The 19235-nt window shown below is 37.5% G+C and overlaps 1 protein-coding gene across 4 annotated transcripts in view; it reads left to right on the top strand.

Annotated features, from left to right (window-relative positions):
* Window positions 1–19235, top strand: part of ATL1 (atlastin GTPase 1) — an 84390-nt gene that overhangs the window by 15637 nt on the left and 49518 nt on the right. For 2 of the 4 annotated variants that reach the window (XM_046654765.1, XM_046654766.1), the window contains exon 2: window positions 5103–5255. In XM_046654765.1, the coding sequence (XP_046510721.1) occupies window positions 5222–5255 (34 nt within the window). In that variant the 5' untranslated portion in view covers window positions 5103–5221. Of the gene's footprint in view, window positions 1–4947; window positions 5256–16037; window positions 16150–19235 lie in introns of those variants that run through there. The other 2 variants (XM_046654769.1, XM_046654767.1) reach the window with 2 other exon arrangements.

The raw sequence follows: 19235 nt of genomic DNA, 5'->3' as shown, positions 1-19235 counted from the left end.
CTTTTCAAAGACCATGTCTATTCAGGCAAGGGAAACAAAACAAAAAATAAACAAATGGGACATCAGACTAAAGAGCTTCTGCAAGGTAAAGGAAACCAGGAACAAAATGAAAAGGCAACCCAACAGCTAGGAGAAAATATTTGCAAATCATATATCCAACAAGGGGTTAATCTCCAAAATATATAAAAAACTCATACAACTCAACAACCAAAAAACAAAACCTGATCAAAAAATGGGCTGAGGATATGAGCATTTTTCCAAAGTTGATACACAGATGGCCAACAGGCACATGAAAAGATGTTCGACATCACTAATCAATAGGGAAATGCAAATTAAAACTACAATGAGATATCCCCCTTACACCTGTTAGAATGGCTATAATTACCAAGACAAAAACCAACAAATGTTGGAGAGGATGTGGAAAAAAGGGAACCCTCCTACACTGCTGGTAGGAAAGCAAAATGGTTCAGCCACTATGGAAAACAGTATGGATATTTCTCAAAAAAGTTAAAATAGATATACCATACGACCCAGCTACCCCACTACTGGGTATTTATCCAAAGAACTTGAAATCAACAATTCAAAGAGATTTATGCACCCCTATGTTCATTACAGCATTATTCACAATAGCCAAGACATGGAAGCAACCCAAGTGACTTCAACTGATAAAAGGATAAAGATGTGGTATATATATACAATGAAATACTACTCAGCCATAAAAAAGACAAAATTGTCCTATTTGCGAAAACATTGATGCATTTTCAGCGAAATAAGCCAGAGAAAGACAAACCCTGTATGATTTCACTCATATGTGGAAGATAAACAAACACATGGACAAAGAGAACAGATTAGTGGTTACCAGCGGGGAAGGTGGTTGGGAAGTGTACATAAGGGTGAAGGGGCACATATGTGTGGTGACTGACAAATAATAATGTACAACTGAAATTTCACAGTTATAAACTATTATGACCTCAATAAAATAAAGATAAATAATAAAAAAAGGAAGAGAGAGGATCTCGAGTACTAAAGTAACAATACCTTTTCTTCTTTTTTCTAATTTAAAGTAAACTTGACCTTGACTTTTTAAAAACAGCCTTATTGAGACACAATTCACATACCATATAATTCCCCAATTTAAATTGTATAATTCAGTGATTTTTAGTATATTTACAGAGTTGTACAGAATTGATTTCATAATCAATTTTAACACAGTTTCATTGCCCCAAAAAGAAACCGTGTACTCAGTATCAGTCACTCTCCAGTTTCTCCCCAATCTCCCACCCATCCTCCCCAGCCCTAGGCAATCATTAATCTACTTTTTGTCTCTATAGATTTGCCAATTCTGGACAGTTTGTATAAATGGAATCATACAATATGTGGTCTTTGTGATTGGCTTCTTTCAGTTAAAATAACGTTTTCAAGATCCCGCCATGGTGTAACATATATCAGTACTTCATTCCTTTTTATAGTCAAATAATATTTCATTGTATGGATATACCATATTTTGTTTATCCATTTATCAGTTATTTGGCATTTAGATTGTTTCTACCTTTTGGCTACTATGAATAATTCTATTATGAAGATTCCTGTACAAGTTTTTTGCATGAACATATGTTTTCATTTCTTTTGGATATATATCTATGAGTAGAATTGCTGGGCCACATGGTAACTCCATTTAACTTTTTGAAAAGCTGCCAGACTGTTTTCCAAAGGGGCGGCACCATTTTATATTCCTACAAACAGTGTATGAGTGTGCCAGTTTCTCTCACCAACACTTGTTATTGTCTGTCTTTTTGTTTATAGTCATCTTAGTTAATATGGAGTGGTACCTTGTGGTTTTGATTTGTGTTTCTAACTAGTTAGTTTCGTAACTAACGAGCTTAATCATCTTTTCATGTGCTGATTGGCCATTTGTATATCTTCTATGTAGAAATGTCTACTTAGAGCCTTTGCCCATTTTTTATCGTAACATTGATGCCTCGGATTCCCATTCAGTGCCACAGGGTTCATTCTGTCCTTCTCTGTTTCCTTATTATAACTTTGTCTCCAGCAGCGAGAAATCAGCTCTGAATATGCACCATATATTTGTTCAATCCTAGTGCTTACATAAAGTAATTCCAGAATTTCTAACCCATGTATGTCCTGGGAGAAGAAAAATTATGAACTAGGTATAGTACTTGTGTACAGCTTTTTTCTTTACTCTTAGAGCATTCAGTGAAAGTACTGTTTTCTAGAGTTCCTCAGGTTAGTTCTTTTCTTCCTGCACTCATCAGTGTAGTTATGTTATTCACCTGTAACACAGTTAGGTTCACTTTTTTTTTGCTGTTTGTAATTCCATTTTGAGCCTCCATCCCCACCCCCACCCCATATCCTGGTTGATTTCAATTAGTATTTATTTATTTTGGAGAATGTGAAACATTGCCATGGGTCTAGAGTCAGAGCTATATAAAAAGGTTACATATAGAGAAGTATCAGTCCTCCTCATCCCTAATACCCTGCTCCCATTCTCCCATTGCTCCCCACCCATCTCCAGTAGGTGGCCATTTCCACCCATCTCCCACAGGTAACTGATCTCATTGGTTTCTGCTTTATCCCTCCTGTATTTCTTTTGTACAGATGAGCAGATACATTTATTTTTTCATATCCTTTTCTTTCTTACAGGATGGGTAAAGCATTTACACTTTGATTTTTTCTTCCATTTAACAGTATATTGTGGAAATCTGTATCAGTTCATAAAAATCTTCTGTGTTCTTTTTTACAGCTGCATAGTATTCTACTGTGTATCTACTGTGTTACACTGTATTCAACCTCTCTCTTATATATGGGCATTTAGATTTTTTTCCAGTACCTTGCAATTACAAAGAATGCTGCAATAAATAACCCTGTGTATGCGTATTTTCATACTGTTGGAGCTATTTCTCTGGAGTAGATTAAATTTATAGTTTTAAAAAACAAATCTTCTCTCTAACAGTGTTCACTGACAGAGTCTAAAACAGTGAAACTCCAGCCAGCAATAAGCAGGACTAGCACCTAGATCTTGGTTTCTAAATGCCTTTTCTCATTAAAAGGAGCTAGAGCTTCTTGGAGAAGTGGCTAATTCTACTCTGAGGCATGGAAAATACAAGGGAAACTTGAAATGTTTTCTTGTGCCAGAAAACAAGGAAGTGACCAAAGACCAATAGGACATGTTAAAAGAACACAAGTGTTAACTTGAAGAGACTCCCATTGGCCAAATTTAGGGCAATTTGAGCATTAAAGAGAATGATGGTACATAACACAATCAAAAAAATTTTTTTTTAGATTTCATTAATCCATAATGGTACTCAACAAACAAAGGTAGGAGAGGGAATGCCAACTACTACATGTAAAATGTAAGAAATGATATAATTATTTAAAAATCACCACTTTAATCGCTAATGTAAAGTCGATTCAGGCAAAGATAACAATGGATGCTAAAAACCACTGGATGAAAAGTTCTTGGCCAAGATGTTCACACGTCTCAAGTATTATCCTAGAGATTACTTATCAATTACAAAGGAAAAGGGCTTTATAAAAATAAATTTCTTTTTCAAATAGGAATAGGTATTGAATTTTATAACAATTTTTTTTGGTGGAATCTACTGTACTCTTATTTAATGGGATTCACTTGAAAGGGATCATCAGGCTGGAATGTGAGTTGAGAATTATAGTAAAGAAATACAAGAAGAGCAGAACACACTTCTTTTTGTTCTGTGAATTTGGTTTGCAGCTATAGGGTGAGATAATTTCTGTCTTCCTATGTTGTTTCATTAGTGTTTGGGGAATGCAACTCCATTGAACACAGTCCCCTTTAAAACCATAATGTACACTTGGTTGACAGTGTTCACAGCTCTGAGGTCACTACAACTATTAACCAAAATGTAGAATGCGTAAGATTTGGCAGTAGTGGGTGAGAGTTTGGTTTTGGACATGTTGATTTTGAAGTGTCAGTAGGAAAAGAAAGTGAAGATGACCTCAGGCAGTTATAAATTCAGCTCTGGTATGATGACTTTCTCTCCTTAAGAGAGCCTAAGACTAGAAGTATAGATTTGGGAATCATCAGCATGGAGGTCCTGTCTGAAGCCACCATAGTAAATTTGGTTAAGGGAATATAGGGTGAGGAGTTGCTTTGGATGAGGAATAAGCAGAGACCAAGGATCTGGTAATTAACAGGCTGGCAGTAATCTCCCAGGCAGAACTGATCTGTCCAGTGTGGGCAACAGCCAAATGCCAGGGGACACTGTGGGGAGGTGAGGAATGGCATGGTGTCTTGAGGGTCAAGTAGAATGAAGGGACAGTGATTCTAGGATACTGAAAACTAAGTTTGTAGGTGGAGAGGAAGAAATCAGTGAAAAGGGAGAGACTGAGGCTATCTTTAAAAAGTATGTATTGCCTTTTGCATTCCATTCAAAACTGTTTGCAGCCTTTGTGGCTGCCAAGGCTCATCCAGACTATGTAGTATGACTTTACTTAAAATATTTGCCAATATAACTCCAGACTTTATCTCTGCAAATCTATTGGGAAACTTTGCCCACTAGATATTGAGTTAGTTACAGCTAATGCTGACTCTCCAGCTTTCATTTATCTTTATCTTCTTGATCTAAATTTTGCTATCCTAATTTTAAAAGATAGGCCTCTGGCCTGTTCAGTATCCAGGTACAAAAATGCATGATACTGTCTTTACCAACATGACCTTGCTTTTAAAATGCGGGAAAATGGTGCCTGGTAGATAAACGCAGATTATTTTAACTTCTTTGGCTGTATAAACGTTGCCAGCATGTTTGTACTAATGCGTGACTGTTCTAGGAGACAGGTATTTGACCACGCAGAATAATGCAGTTTGTGTATTTGTGACTGGATGGTGCTGTTAAATTCTTTGAGCGTGTGAAGAGTGCTGTTTATTTGTGTGTGTGTTTCTATTGAAAACGTCGCAAAACCTCGTCTGTCACTGTCTTCACGCCCTGGGGGTGGGCTGAGGCAGGGAGGGTGTGACGCTGTATTTGTGTGAACTCGGGCTGGTGATGCTGAGCCTGGCTCATCCGCTTTCTCCTCCCTTCTCCCCACGCCTTCCTCCGGCGCCACAGCAGCCTCCTGCGAGTGGAGCGGAGCGCGCCCAGCGCGGGCACAGCCCTCGGCCAGCACCTGCGCCCGGGAAGGGACAGCGAGCGCTGTGGCCGCGCCTCTCCGCCCCCGCGCGACCACCATGGCCAAGAACCGCAGGGACAGGAACAGCTGGGGTGAGTAGCGCAGGTCCCTCCTGCAGCTGCCCGGGACTGGCCCTCCGCTTGCTGCCTGTGCGGACGAGGAGGCCGAGCGCCGCCCGCGCCAGCGGCCACGGCGTCCAGGGCGGGGGCCGGCGGCCGAGCTGCGCCCTGTCTGCCGGCGGCCCCGGGAGCCGGCTCGCTGCGCCCCGGGCTGCCCTTGCCCGCCCCGTCCTCCTGCCCCAGCATTTGGACAGCGCCCACCGGCGCGAGGGCGGGGGCCGGGGCTCCCACGGCGCTGACCGCGGGCCGCGGCGATGGAACAATGAGGCGGCGCGGGCGGCGGCAGCCTGCAGAGCCCGGCAGCCCGGGAGAAGGGGTGCCCGCCTGGGAGACCCCGGTGCTGCAGGCTTCGTTTTAATTCAGGGGTGGGGTGGGAATCGGGGGAGAAGGAAGCAAAGTTGGGGTTTCCAGCCTCCGCCCCACCCCACCTGGTGCCCATCCGGGCCGGCCCTAGGGTGGCATTGTTCTCCGATGTTACCTTTTGGAGATACTGGGCTCGTGATTCAGCACCAGGCCGAGGCGGGGGAGGGGAGGCCAGGCCGGGGGTTCACGCGGGGAGTGGGTGGGCGGCGCTCGCGCAGGCGGAGAGCTGGGCGTCGGGCCGGGGCGCGCCGCAGGGGAGCCGCCCGCCTGCGCCTCCGGGCCGCCGCCGCCCGCGCGGCAGGTGGGCGTCGTTACCGCCCTCGCTCCCGTTTCTTCCAGTCACAGTGCTAAACTCACTACCATCTTAGGAACTAAAGCCTTTTAGGGCATTTGATTATCTGAACACGAGCTGACGCAGGCCGCTGTGGCTTGGTGGGTAGAGAACTATTTTATTCATTAGCTTTGAATTGTTAGTATTTGGAAAGTTTACGTCCATTAGGAATTTGGAGCGCCTTGGTTCTCTTCTGTGTCTCAGTGACATCTATAACTGTCCATCGGGCCAAGAGGTATAAATTTAAATTTTAATTGGTTATTTCGGTTTACTTTTATCAAAAGACCATATTTCTCCTTGCTTTTGATTGGTCACAGGACCAAGTTAACTCCCAATAGGCGAGGTTTACATTTGAGAGAGTATCCAGGCCTCGTGGTAGATGTGGGGCCCTGGAACAGGGAGGTTTGTCTGTCGTTGTCTGAGTTTAAGAGAAACCGGTTCCATTTTCTGAGATCACCAAATCTCAATTTCAGTAGGTGTGACCCTTGCAATAACACAGTTTTCTTTGCTTCTTCTGAAATATGGGTGAGCTCTTTCAGAGTGTCCCTTTTTCATGTTTTCCCGTGGCTTCTAAAATAGGGATTTCTTGAACATTCAGTTAGGGTGTGTATTCTGAGCATTGATGACTCCACCCTATTAAGAGACAGGCATGTGAAAATTTATTCTGAGTATTGAAATTTTCCTCCTTCTTGAAGCTTTGGATCATTAATCTTCATTATTTCCTTTGGTTACAGATTTCTTATATAGTGGAAGTTTTTTCTCTCTTGGGAATGTGGTTCTCAAATAGGATTTGCATAAAAATCACATTGGGAACTTGTTAGAAATGCAGATTCCCACATCTTCCAGCCGGAGCTTTTGGATCAATAGTTCTGAAATGGGGTCTAGGAATCTGCCTTTTAATTAACAATTTAGATGATTGGGAAGCTGGCTGCTGGTCTTTGGATGTTACTTTCAGAAACACTATCTTAGATTATTTGTATTTGATAGAAAGTCCCGGATAGTTTACCCAGAAGTCATGAAGAAAGTTTCCGTTCAAGTGATAAATTGGGAAAAGAAATACTGGAGTCACTTTGTGTTCACTGGAAATCTTCACAGAAAAAAAATAGTGAAATCATGGAGTCCTATCTTGATGATCTGTGGAAATGCTTTACTACTCAGATTTTTTCTTTGCTTTAAAGTATATATGACATAAATGACTTAGAAAATGTAGCATATGGAGTAAGAGATGAAGGTTTGGGGCAAAGATGTTAGTCCTGTCTGTCTTGATTCCATTTTATTAGCAGCGCCTAGTACAATGCCTGACACATAGTGGGCATTTCATGAACAGTAATAGCTAACATCATTGAGCTAATATCATAGGAGATAGGTACTAGAATCCTGATTTTACATATTAAAAGGTAAGTGATAGAACCAGGATTCCAGCTCTGGCAGCTTGACCTCAGACTCTTTCACCTTCACCACTATGCAATGCTGCCTCTTTGTTGAGTGGATTATACCTTCTGCATCACAGAAAGTGGCCATTTTCAAGGCACATTCACCTGCATTGTTGCATTTGATCTTTGACCTCTTAGGTTGGCAGGACATATTCCCTATTTTGCAAATGAAAAAACTGAGACTCCGATAGGCTAAATAACTTCGCGCAAGACACTTATTTAGTAAATTAGAGGACTGAGATTAGAACCTAGAGTTGTCTTCTAAGTTGTTTTCTGTGACATGGTGCTGTGGAATGTTTTTATAAGACAGTGGGGCCTGGTGTGAAGGTAATGTAGTAGAGAAAATAGGCCCTTGTAGAAACCTGAGGTCTCTGCTGAGAAAAAACTCAGGTGATAGCTTATGAAACAAGACAGTAAACTGACCTTATTATCTAGCTAAATAAACATTTTTCAGACAGGTTAGAAAGCAAAGGGCAGAGGGCAAAGGCAGACTATCCAGAATTGCAAAATATAGTGATTTCCAAGAAAAGGGCAAGAGAGATATTGGCAAAATCTATACAGGAGACCTGAAATTTAGATAAGAGCCCTACAGGACCATAGGACAGATACTATTTTTGTACGAGTGGTCAGAGACCTGTTAGGGTCCTACAAGGGCCATGAGGTCTGTGAGTAGAACTAAGAATTCCACCACCTGTACCTAAATCTCTACTGAACTAGAAGTTTGAATAAATTTAAGCATTTAAAAGTCAATTCTTCAAAGGTAGGTATTATTATCCTTATTTTAATATAAGAAATCTGAGACTAAGAGAGTATGAGTAACTTGCCAGAGGTTTCATAATTTATAAGTTATAGATCTAGGACTTAAATTTAGAGTTGCTTCCCCAGTCCATGTGATGAGGACAAGGAGGCAAAAGTTTAGTTTGCCAAAAGGTGCCACAGCAAGCCCATCTAGGCGTCCGCTGGTATGAGAAATCAATGCTCTATAAACCTAATCATCCTAGTCTAGAAAAGACAGCAGAGAACGTGCTAGTGTGGCAAATAAAGGCGAGAGATGACTGTCAGAGACAGTAGCCCAGAAAGCAGTCTTCCACTGTGGGGTGTAGAGCTTAAGTAGGACCAGAAACAAAACAGAAGTACACCCTTTTTTGTTTTGTTGATTACAGTTACTTAAAAACTTGGAATACCACATGGGAATTTGAGTTTTCTACAATGTAACAGAAACTGTCAGTGCAATATTGCTTTAGAAAAGTAATATTTGCACTAAAGTTCAGCTTTTCCTATTCTATTTTTTATCCTATTTTTTAAAACTATCTTTGATCAGTGTGGTGATGTAAAAAAAAAACAGAAACCATCTTAATTTCACAATAAGTATACGAAATGTCTGTTGAAAAGGCGTTTGTTGAAAATTAACTTTTAGGTTTCTACTTTTGTTTTTTGAGGAAAGATTAAAAATCTTTTTTTCCCCAGTTTTATTGAGAAATAATTGACATACATCACTGTGTAAGTTTAGGGTGTACAGCGTGATGGTTTGATTTACTTATATTGCGAAATGATTACGCTAATAGGTTCAGCTAACATCCTTCATTCCCTAGATACAATAAAAAGGAAAGAAAGAAGAAAAGAAAAAAAGGAAAGAAATTTCTCCTTGTGATGAAAGCTCCTAGGATTTATCCTCTTGACTTTCCTATATACCATACAGCAGTGTTAACTGTAGTCACCATGTTGTACATTACATCCCCAGTACTTATTTATCTTGTAACTGGAAGTTTGTACCTTTTGGCCGCCTTCCTCCAATTCCCCCTCCATCTACCCTCCACCTCTGGTAACCGCAAATCTGACCTCTTTTTCTACGAATCTGGTGTTTGTTTTTTCGATTCCACATATCAGTGCAATCATACAGTATTTGTCTTTCTCTGTCTGGCTTGTTTCCCTTAGCATAATGCTTCAAGGTCCATCCATGTTGTCAAAAATAATAGGTTTTCCTCGTTTTTTTATGGCTGAATTTTATTCCATTGTATATACAATGTATCACATTTTCATTACCCATTATCCATTCATCCATCGATGGACACTTCCATGTCTTGGCTATTGTAAATAATGCTGCTATGAACATGAGGATGTAGATAACTGTTCGAGTTAGTATTTTTGTTTCCTTTGGAAAATTCTCACAAGTGGAATTACTAGATCGTATTTTTAACTAGTTCTATTTTTAAGTTTTTGAGGATCCTCCATGCTGTTTTCCGTAGTGGCTGTGGCAATTTACAGTCCCACCAACAGTGCATGAGGGTTCCCTTTTCTCCACATCCTCGCCATCCTTCTTATTTCTTGTCTTTTTGATGATGGCCAGTCTGGCAGGTGTGAGGTGATACTCATTATGGTTTTGATCTGCATTTCCCTGATGATTAGTGATGTTAAGTACCTTTTCATGTACTTGCTGGTCATTCATATACTTTCTTTGGAGAAATGTAAAAACAATCTTAAGTATAGTAGACTTACCTCCTGATCTTTCTTTTCCACTTGGCTGTACTCTATTTTTCTTGAAATGAGACTGTTTGTCCCTTTTTACTTGCCTATTTTCTGTATATCTATTTATCCTGAAACAAAATAAAATTACTACTGGGTCATACCTGTACTTCCCCTACAGGCTCCCCTCCCCGTTTTTCTAATTTAATTTGCCTTCCCTCTATCTTTTTTCAAATACAATTTTCCTATAGATATATATATTTTTTATACTTCGTATCTGCTCAAACCTTGTCTTGATGACTCCTAGATTATATATCTCCGCTTCAAACTCCGTTTCAAACTCTGCAGCTTTTGTTATCGTTAGAACCAGTGACTAGACTGTAAGTGCAACCTGTACTTTTACTGAGATACTTTTAGTCATAAAAAAATTGGGAGTATTTTAAAATTTGGAGCCTCTTCCTCTTTTACATAAAAATTTTATTATGAAAAATGTCTATATACAAAAGAACATATAAAATATGGATGCTTGGTTTAAAAAGAATAATAATGAGCACCTGTATCCCCCTCCTCAGCCTAAGAAATATAACTTGATCAATATTTTGACACTGCTTTTGGGCCTCTCCTTAATGGCAGCCTCTCCTTACTCCTTGCCAAAGATAAACTTTGGTTTCATAAATTTGGTGTTTCTCATTTCTTGATCGTTTATATATATTTATAAAATGTCTATATTTAATATTATATATATAAAATAATATTATTTAGTTTCACAATTGTAAGAACCTAATATAAATGGAATCTAGGGTATGTATTTTTCCACAGAATATTTTGTTCCCTCCACATCTTCACCCACACCTGGTATTATAATAGGTGTGGAATGATATCTCATTGTGGTTTAAATCCACGTTTTACTGATTACCAAAGAGATGTGAGTACATTTTCATATATTTATTAGCCATTCATATTTCCTACTCTGTGCTGTTGGCCCTTTGCAGATATTTTATTAGGTTATATTTTTCTTCCTGCTTTGTACAAATTCTTTGTTTTGATATAAGTCCTTTTTTGGTTATTTGTCTTATATGTATCTTTTGCCACTTTGTGATTTGACTTTGCTCTCTTGATGGTATATTTTAATAAACAAAAGTTTTATATTTAAAAGTAGTCAATATTTTCCTTTGTTCTGTACTCTTTGTATTTTAAGAAATCTCCCCCTACCTCAGCGTTATAAAATATTCTCCTATAATATTTGGTTTTAAAGTTTTGCATCTCTTTTTTTCTCGTTTTCTTATTGTGTTAAGATACACATAAAATTTACCATCTTAGTCATTTTTAAGTGTACAGTTCAGTGGTATTAAGTACATCCATGTTGTTGGACAACCATCACTGCCATCCAGAACTCTTTTCATCCTGCAAAACATCTGTCCCCATTAGACTCCAGCTCCCCATTCCTTCCTACCCCTCAGCCCCTGGCAACCACCATTCTACTTTCTCTCTCTATCATGTGGACTACTTTAACATTCTCATATAAGTGGAATGATACAGTATTTGTCTTCTTATGACTGTCTTATTTCACTTAACATAATGCCCTCAAGGTTCATCCATGTCGTAGCATATGTCAGAATTTTCTTCCCTCTTAAGGCTGAATAATATTCCATTGTACATGGATACCAGCTTTTGCTTATCCATTCATCTGTCAATAAATACTTGGGTCGCTTCCTTGTTTTAGCAATTGTAAATAATGCTGTTACGAACATGGGTGTACAAGTATCTCTAAAACCCTAATTTTAATTCTTTGGGTATATACCTTGAAGTGGAATTGCTGAATCGTATGGTAATTCTATTTTTAATTTTTTTGTTTTTTTAATTTTATTATTTATTATTTTTATTATTTTTTTCTCCCCAAATCCCCCCAGTACACAGTTGTATATTCTAGTTGTGCGTCCTTCCAGTTGTGGCACATGGGACGCCACTTCACCGTGGCCTGATGAGTGGTGCCATGTCCGCGCCCAGGATCGGAACCAGCCAAACCCTGGGCTGCTGCAGCGGAGCGTGCAAACTTAACCGCTCGGCCATGGGGCTGGCCCCTATTTTTAATTTTTTGAGGAACTACCATACTGTATTCCACAATAGCTGTACAATTTTACATTCCCACCACAGTGCACAAGGGTTGCAATTTCTCTACATCCTTGCCAAAATTGTTCTTTTATGGTTTTATTTTGATTTTTTATTTTTTAAGATTTTATTTTCCTTTTTTCTCCCCAAAGCCCCCCTGGTACATAGTTGTGTATTTTTAGTTGTGGCATGTGGGATGCCACCTCAGCATGGCTTGATGAGCAGTGCCATGTCGGTGCCCAGGATTCAAACCGGTGAAACCCTGGGCTGCCCAAGTGGAGTGTGCAAACTTAACCACTCGGTCACAGAGCCAGCTCCTGCTGGTTCTTTCTTCTATCTGCTCAGATATTCCTTTGAATTCCTCTAGTGAATTTTTCAGTTAAGTTATTGTACTTTTCAGCTGTAAAATTTCTTTTTGGTTTCTTTTTTAAAAAGTCTCCTGTCTCTTTAGTGATATTTCCATTTTCTTTATACATTGTTTTCTTGACTTTCTCCACACTTTCCTTTAGTTCCTGGAGCCTCTTTAAGACAGTTGTTTTAAAGTCTTTGTCTAATAGGTCTGCCATCTAGCCTTTCTCTGGGGCAGTTTCTGTTGGTTTATTTTTTCCCTTAGAATGGGCCATACATTCCTGTTTCTTTCTATGCCTTGTGATTTTTTGTTGTTGTTGAAAACTGGACATTTGAATCTAATAATGTGGTATCTCTGAAAGTCAGATTCTCCTCCTTCCCCAGGATTTGCTGGTTTGGGAGGTTTTTGTTTTGATTTTTTTAATAGTTGTAGGCTGTCTTCATGCTGAGGCTCAGCCTGAGGTATAAACTTGAGGTCTTCTCAGGTCTCTTGAGAGCTTGTGCCTTTCCCTGGGCATGTGTGGTGAGTTTCTGATTTCCCCTGTATATGCAGTTGCTTTTGAATATCCTAGTCTTTAATGTTTGACTCCCAAAAGGGGAAAAAGAGAAACTGAAGGGGAGAGAAAGCTACTGGCTTTTTAAATCTCCAGCAAGTCACTTCAGCCATAGGGGAAGGGCATTCAACAATGGGGGTGTGCAACAGTGACTGTGTCTGCACCTCTGTGATCAGAAGCAGCAGTCAGCAGTAGGAACACAGATCCCCAATTTTTGGCGGACAAGGTCCTTATTGCCCACCCTGGCTCCTGCAAGCTGTGTGCAAGCTGCTCCGGGACCACATGCATAGTTGCCTGCCGTAGGGCTGAAGGGTGGGGGATCAGTAGCTGCTGCTGACCTAAGAGCTGGAATTGATTGAAATTAACCACAAGTGACTGTCCAAGTTTCCCTTGGAAGTCATAAGCCTTTAGTAGACTCCAGAGTTCCAATAGTTAGACCAGATAGATTCCACCAATGCAATTGTTGTCTAGATAGAGAAACAGATTCCTGGTACTTTCTTTTCTGCAGTCTTCCCCAAATCCTCTCCTCCACTTCATTTTAAGTTCAAGAACCATTTGGATTTTATTTTTATGGATAATGTGATGTAGAAATCCCTTTGAATTTTTTTCCATATGAATAACCAAGCATCCCAGACCCGTTATTGAATAATCCACCCTTTCCCCATTGATCTCCAAATTGTACTGTCAGATATTATTTCTGAATATGTGTGGATCTGTTCTGGGCTTCTTGTTCTGTTGCAGTTCTACTTGTCTATCCCTGTGTCAATATTTTGACACTGTTTTAATTGCTTTAGTTTCATAGTGTCTTCATATATGGTAGAGCAGATTGTTCTATTGTGTTCTTGTTTAGAGGTGTTTTGAACTATTCTTTATTTTTGGCTTTTTGCTCTCATATAAAATTTTAGACTCAGATTGTCTAGTTCTTTACAAAGTTTAGTTGGGATTAGAAAGTTAAAACTGCATGCAATGTGTAGATTAATTTGATAGAATCAAAATTTTTATTATATTGAATATTCCTATCCTAGTACATGGTATATTCCTTCACTTATTTAGGTTTTGTTTCTTGATGTCTTTCAATAGGTTAAAAACTCCTTGAAGGGCCTGCCTATTGTTTGTTAGATTTATTCTTATGTTTCTTATATTTTTTTGTTGCTATGATTTTTTCCCGATTATGTTTTTATTGGCTATTAATAGTATATAAAAATGCAATTGACTTTTACGTATTTATCTTCTATCTAGCAACTTTGCTAAGCTCTCTTATTAATTCTAATAAATTGCCTTTTGATTTTTTAGGATTTTCTACATAAAAAAAAATCACCTATAATAATGACTGTTTTATTCATTCCTTTTTAATCTTTATCTTTTATATCTTCTTCTTGTCTTACTTAATCAGATTAAGAATGTTCTCCTTTATTCCTAAATAATAGTTTTTAAAAAATTATCACTGGGTATTGAGTTATAATGAATGCTTTTTCTGTATTTATTGAAATAATCATATGGTTTTTATTCTTTAATTTGTTAATATATTTAATTACATTAAAAGATCTTCTATGTTGAAGTGATCTTGCATTCCCAGGATAAACCCAGGCTATGCATACTGTACAACCTTTTTTAATACATTGCTGGATTTACTAATCTTTTAAAGATATTTACAAGCATGTTTACAACTAATTTTCCCTCTTTATGTTTTCCTTGTCTAACTTTGGTATGAAGGTAATATTACCTCTGTAGGATGAGTGGGGGACATTTCTTGTTTTCTTTTCTGTTCTCTGGAAGACTTTATGTAAGATCAGAATGATCCAGTTTTGAGAAAACTAGTCTATTAAACCATCTGGACCTGCTGTTTTCTTTATAGTAAGATTTTTAACTATTGATTCAACTTCTATATGCGATATAAAACAATTAAAGCTTTCTATTTATTCTTGAGTTGGTTTTAGTAATGTATATTTTTCTTGGAGTCTGTCCATTTCATCAGCTTGGCATAAGATTGTTCTTAATTTTCTCAGCTTAATTTTGTTTATTTCTGTCTTCCTTATTATATGTTCTTTTGTTTAATCTCTCCTTTTTTTCTTTCTTTTATATTTACTTAATTTCTGTACCTCTCTATTATTTCCTTCTTGTCTTTGGTTTCATTCTGTATTCTGCTTTTAGCTTAAAAAGTTGAGTACTGAGTTTGTTAATTTGCAGCTTGTCTTCTTTTTCTAGTATATGTATTTAGGGATATAGGTTTTCTCTAAATATCAGTTTTGCTGTATCCTGTAATATGTTGATATGTAGTGGATTCATTCTCATTCAGTTTTCAGTATTTTAATTGTTCATGATGATTTCTTCCTTTACCTGTGGATATATAGTAAGTATGGATTATTTAATCCATACTTTATAAATTATATTTTTGTTATTGATTTCATATTTAGTTTTATTTTACTCAGAGTGTTTGTTGTATAGGAGCACCACTTTCTATGGTGATGGAAATGTTCTGTATCTATACTGTCCAATATGATAGCCACCAGTCATATGTATCTTTTGAGCACTTAAATTATGGCTAGTGAGAATGAGGACCAAATACTTAATTTTATTTAATTTTAATTAGATAACCACATGTGGCTAGTGGCTAATATTGAGTAGTTCATGTTTATAGAATACCCATGCTGTGAACTTTGTTGAAAGTTGCTTTATGTTCTAGTGCATGTTTAATTTTTATAAATATTCCTTTATTTGCTTGAGAAGCAAATTGAAAAGCTTTTTATGAGCTTGAAAAGTGTTTTATGTTTTCTAATTTTTGATGCAGTATGCTATAATATGTTCATTAGCTCAAGCTTATTAAATGTACTGTTCGTATCTTCCATACTCTGATTTCCGACTGGTTAATCTACCAGATACTGGTATCTGGTAGATACTTTAAAATTCTGAGAGATATTTTAAAACATAGTGGATTTGTCCATTTCCCCGTGATATTCTGTCAAGCTTTGCTTATGGACTCTCAAGCTGTGTTGTTGGTTAGGTGAACACAAATGTGGGCTTGTTACATCTTCCTGATGAATTGAGCCTTTTACTTTTATGTAGTGAGCCTCGTTAGCTTGAGTAATGCTTTTTGCCCGAAAGTCTATTTTGTCTGATATTAATATGATGCTTCATATTTCTTTTGCTGATTTAGTTTGTGGATCTACTGAGCAGGAGTGACTGGAGTAGGAGGCTGATGATATCCACAAATGAGTCATCTTGTCCATCTGATTTTCGAGAGCCTCCTCTGCAGTGAATACCCTTTGGTGAGAATTCACATGGGACCAAATATACCTTCACTCTGTGCCCATTCCTAAGGTCCAGGCACATAATCCTCCAAAGTACTTGACCATCTGGCCAAAATGTTAGCTACTGTCCATGAATTGGCACAGTTCCATACCTTTGGCTTGTGCTTCAAGCCTCATGGGTACTATCTGGTCATATATCTATCTATTCTGTTAGAACACAATACAGGTTTTTCCTTTACTCTCTCTCCCAAATGTCATGAGCGCCTTTCAAGGGCAAAATCTAAACCAGAATTCTGCTAAGAAGAGATTATAAAAATTGTAGCACTGTAGTTTGCACACTTCCAGTCTGTGCAATCTAGAGAAGAGCTTAGAACGGTGGAGGTAGACCTGAGCATGACATAAGCAATATTCAGCAGAAAGAATAACCATTTGAAATAGCTGACTGAAAGATGATTAAAGGATCAGACAATTCCTTAGAAACCAAATACTTCTAAACTTGACTTTTTTCAGTGACTATAAATACATGTGTGTTTGTTTGTTTTCCTTAATGGGAATTACACTTCCATCTGCCTGTTTCCTTAAAATATGTGAACATATTTTCTTATGATAAATTATTTTTCTATAACATGATTTCAAATGACTCCATATTTTGCATACTATAGCTGTGACATAATTTATTTACAGTATTCTACAGTTAGGCATTTAGATTGTTTCCAGTTTATCACTATATAGATAATGCTGTAATGAACCTTTATGTAGATAAATACATATGCACAGTCCTGATAATTTTCTTAGGATAAATTCCTAGAAATGGAATTGTTTCATTAAAGGATATGTATATTTTGTAATGTTTTGAATGCTTCCAACTCTGAGTGTATGTATTTTTTTAACCTTTGCAAGTTATGATAGCCAAAAAGTTATCTCTTTTTAATTAGCATTTCTTTAATTACTAGTAAGACTGAACTTTTCCTCATATGTCTACTAACCATTAGTATTTCATGTTTTTATTAGTTACTTATCTTTCTATTGAGTTTTTTTTCATATATTTCATGTATTTCATTTATTTATATTTATATTGCACACACATAGTGCCTTAATCACGATGGTATTTTTCTTCTAGAGGCATCCATTGAATAATTTATGGAATGCTTTTGTATTCAATATAAATAAACAGTTTGTTCAATAATTTGCTTACCTCTCCCAAGGCTCTGAAGTTGTAGGACCTGCTTTCCTTCGACCCTCTTCCTCAGGGTATTGTAGAGTCTGTAGTGTTTTGAGGCCTGTTATATGTAACCATCTCATTGTAACTCTTATCTCAGCTCTTGCTCAAACATTCATAAGGTTCATTTTCATGATTTAATATTTTGGTTTTGTTGCCTCAACTCCACTTGTCCCTTTCTGTTTAAACTCCCTTTGGCTGTTATTTTGGAAGTCATTCTTAGTTGCTCATTCAGATAAATGTTTTTTCTGTCATTCTTCAAGATATACTGTTAGAAAGAGATGTAATTGTTTAAGAAGAAATAATATTTCATTTCAGTTGCCAAGAGATAGTTTCTTAGGTACTGTGTCTTTTCTCTGTAATGGCTCCAGTATACTCAGAGTTCATCTCTTGAGGTTTAACTTTTGCTGGAAAGATGAACTATAGGTTTTTTACAAAGTTTACAGTTAAGAAAATTAGAAATACGTACCCACGGAATTTCCAGTATATTAAATTGATTGTTCTCCACCTTTTAAATGTTTGAAGATTCCCTTTCAACATATCTAATTCAGTAGCTGAGTGCAACTTCCAGTGATTTAGCATACCACATAGAATGGAAAAGTCCCCAAAACCTCCTTAACTAAATACAAGGTCCAGTATGTAAAAAGGCAAAATGATATACAGTTTTTAGTTTTCTCCTTGTGAGCCATACATTTGTATCACCCATAGTAAAATGCTAATTCTCCTCTGGTTTGGCTGTTTTCTGCTTCTTCCCCTTTTTAAAGATTTTCATAGTGCTCAGGGAATTGAAACTAAGTTTAGTTTAGCAAAACATATTTAAGAAAGTAGAAATCTGGGGTTGGCCCCTTGGCATAATGGTTAAGCTCAGCATGCTCCGCTTTCATGGCCCAGGTTCACAGGTTCAGATCCTAGGAGTGGACCTACACCACTCTTCATCTATGTTGGGGTGGCATCCCACATACAAAAGAGAGGAAAAGTGGCACAGATGTTCACTCAGGTGAATCATCTTCAACAACAACAACAACAAAAAAGAAGAAGGTAGAAATCTGGTGCTAAAGAAACTTGGCGCACATTCCAAAGGATTTTTGGATTCTTTTATAACAAGGATAATATTTATTGTTTAGATAGAATATAGTTATGAATAATGAATGACGCATGTAACATTTGTTCTTAATAATACTATGTGTTCTACTACCTTTTCAGAGTTATTTTATATTAAATTCATGTAAATATTTATTGAGTGCTTACTATGTGAGCTTCTCAGTTTTCAAGAAATATAAACATAAGTAAGACAGTCTCTGCTCTCCAGATATTTTTAGCCTGTATTTTCAATTTTGACCTTTTGTACAGAAACTGAAGTTTTTCCAAATAGTTTTTTTAACAGCTTTGTTGAGATATAATTCATATACCATACATAATTCACCCATTTAAAGTGTACAGTTCAATGGCTTTTTGTGTATTCAGAGTGTGCATTCATTACCACAATTTAAGAACATTTCATTAGCCCCAAAAAGAAAATTTGTGCCTGTTAGCCATCACCTCCTAATCCTCTCTCACTCACCACTCCTAGGCAACCACTACTCTACTTTTTGTCTCTATAGATTTGCATATTCTAGAATTTCATATAAATGGAATCATATAGTATGTGATCTTTTGTGACTGACTTCTTTCATTTAACATTTTGTTTTCAACATTCATCCATGTTGTAGCATGTATTCTGCATTTCTTTTTATTGCTAAGTAATATTTCATATTTTATCTATTTTTTTTTAGATTGGCACCTGAGCTAACATCTGTTGCCAATCTTCTTCTTTTGTTTTTTTTTTCTTCTTCTCCCCAAATCCTCCCAGTACATAGTTGTACATTCTAGTTGCAGGTCCTTCTGG

The sequence above is a fragment of the Equus quagga genome, chromosome 2 (assembly GCF_021613505.1).
Source record: "Equus quagga isolate Etosha38 chromosome 2, UCLA_HA_Equagga_1.0, whole genome shotgun sequence".
In the NCBI taxonomy this organism is placed as follows: Eukaryota; Metazoa; Chordata; class Mammalia; order Perissodactyla; family Equidae; genus Equus; species Equus quagga.
Note: the sequence above shows the minus strand (reverse complement) of the source record. Positions and strands in the feature narration are given on the sequence as shown.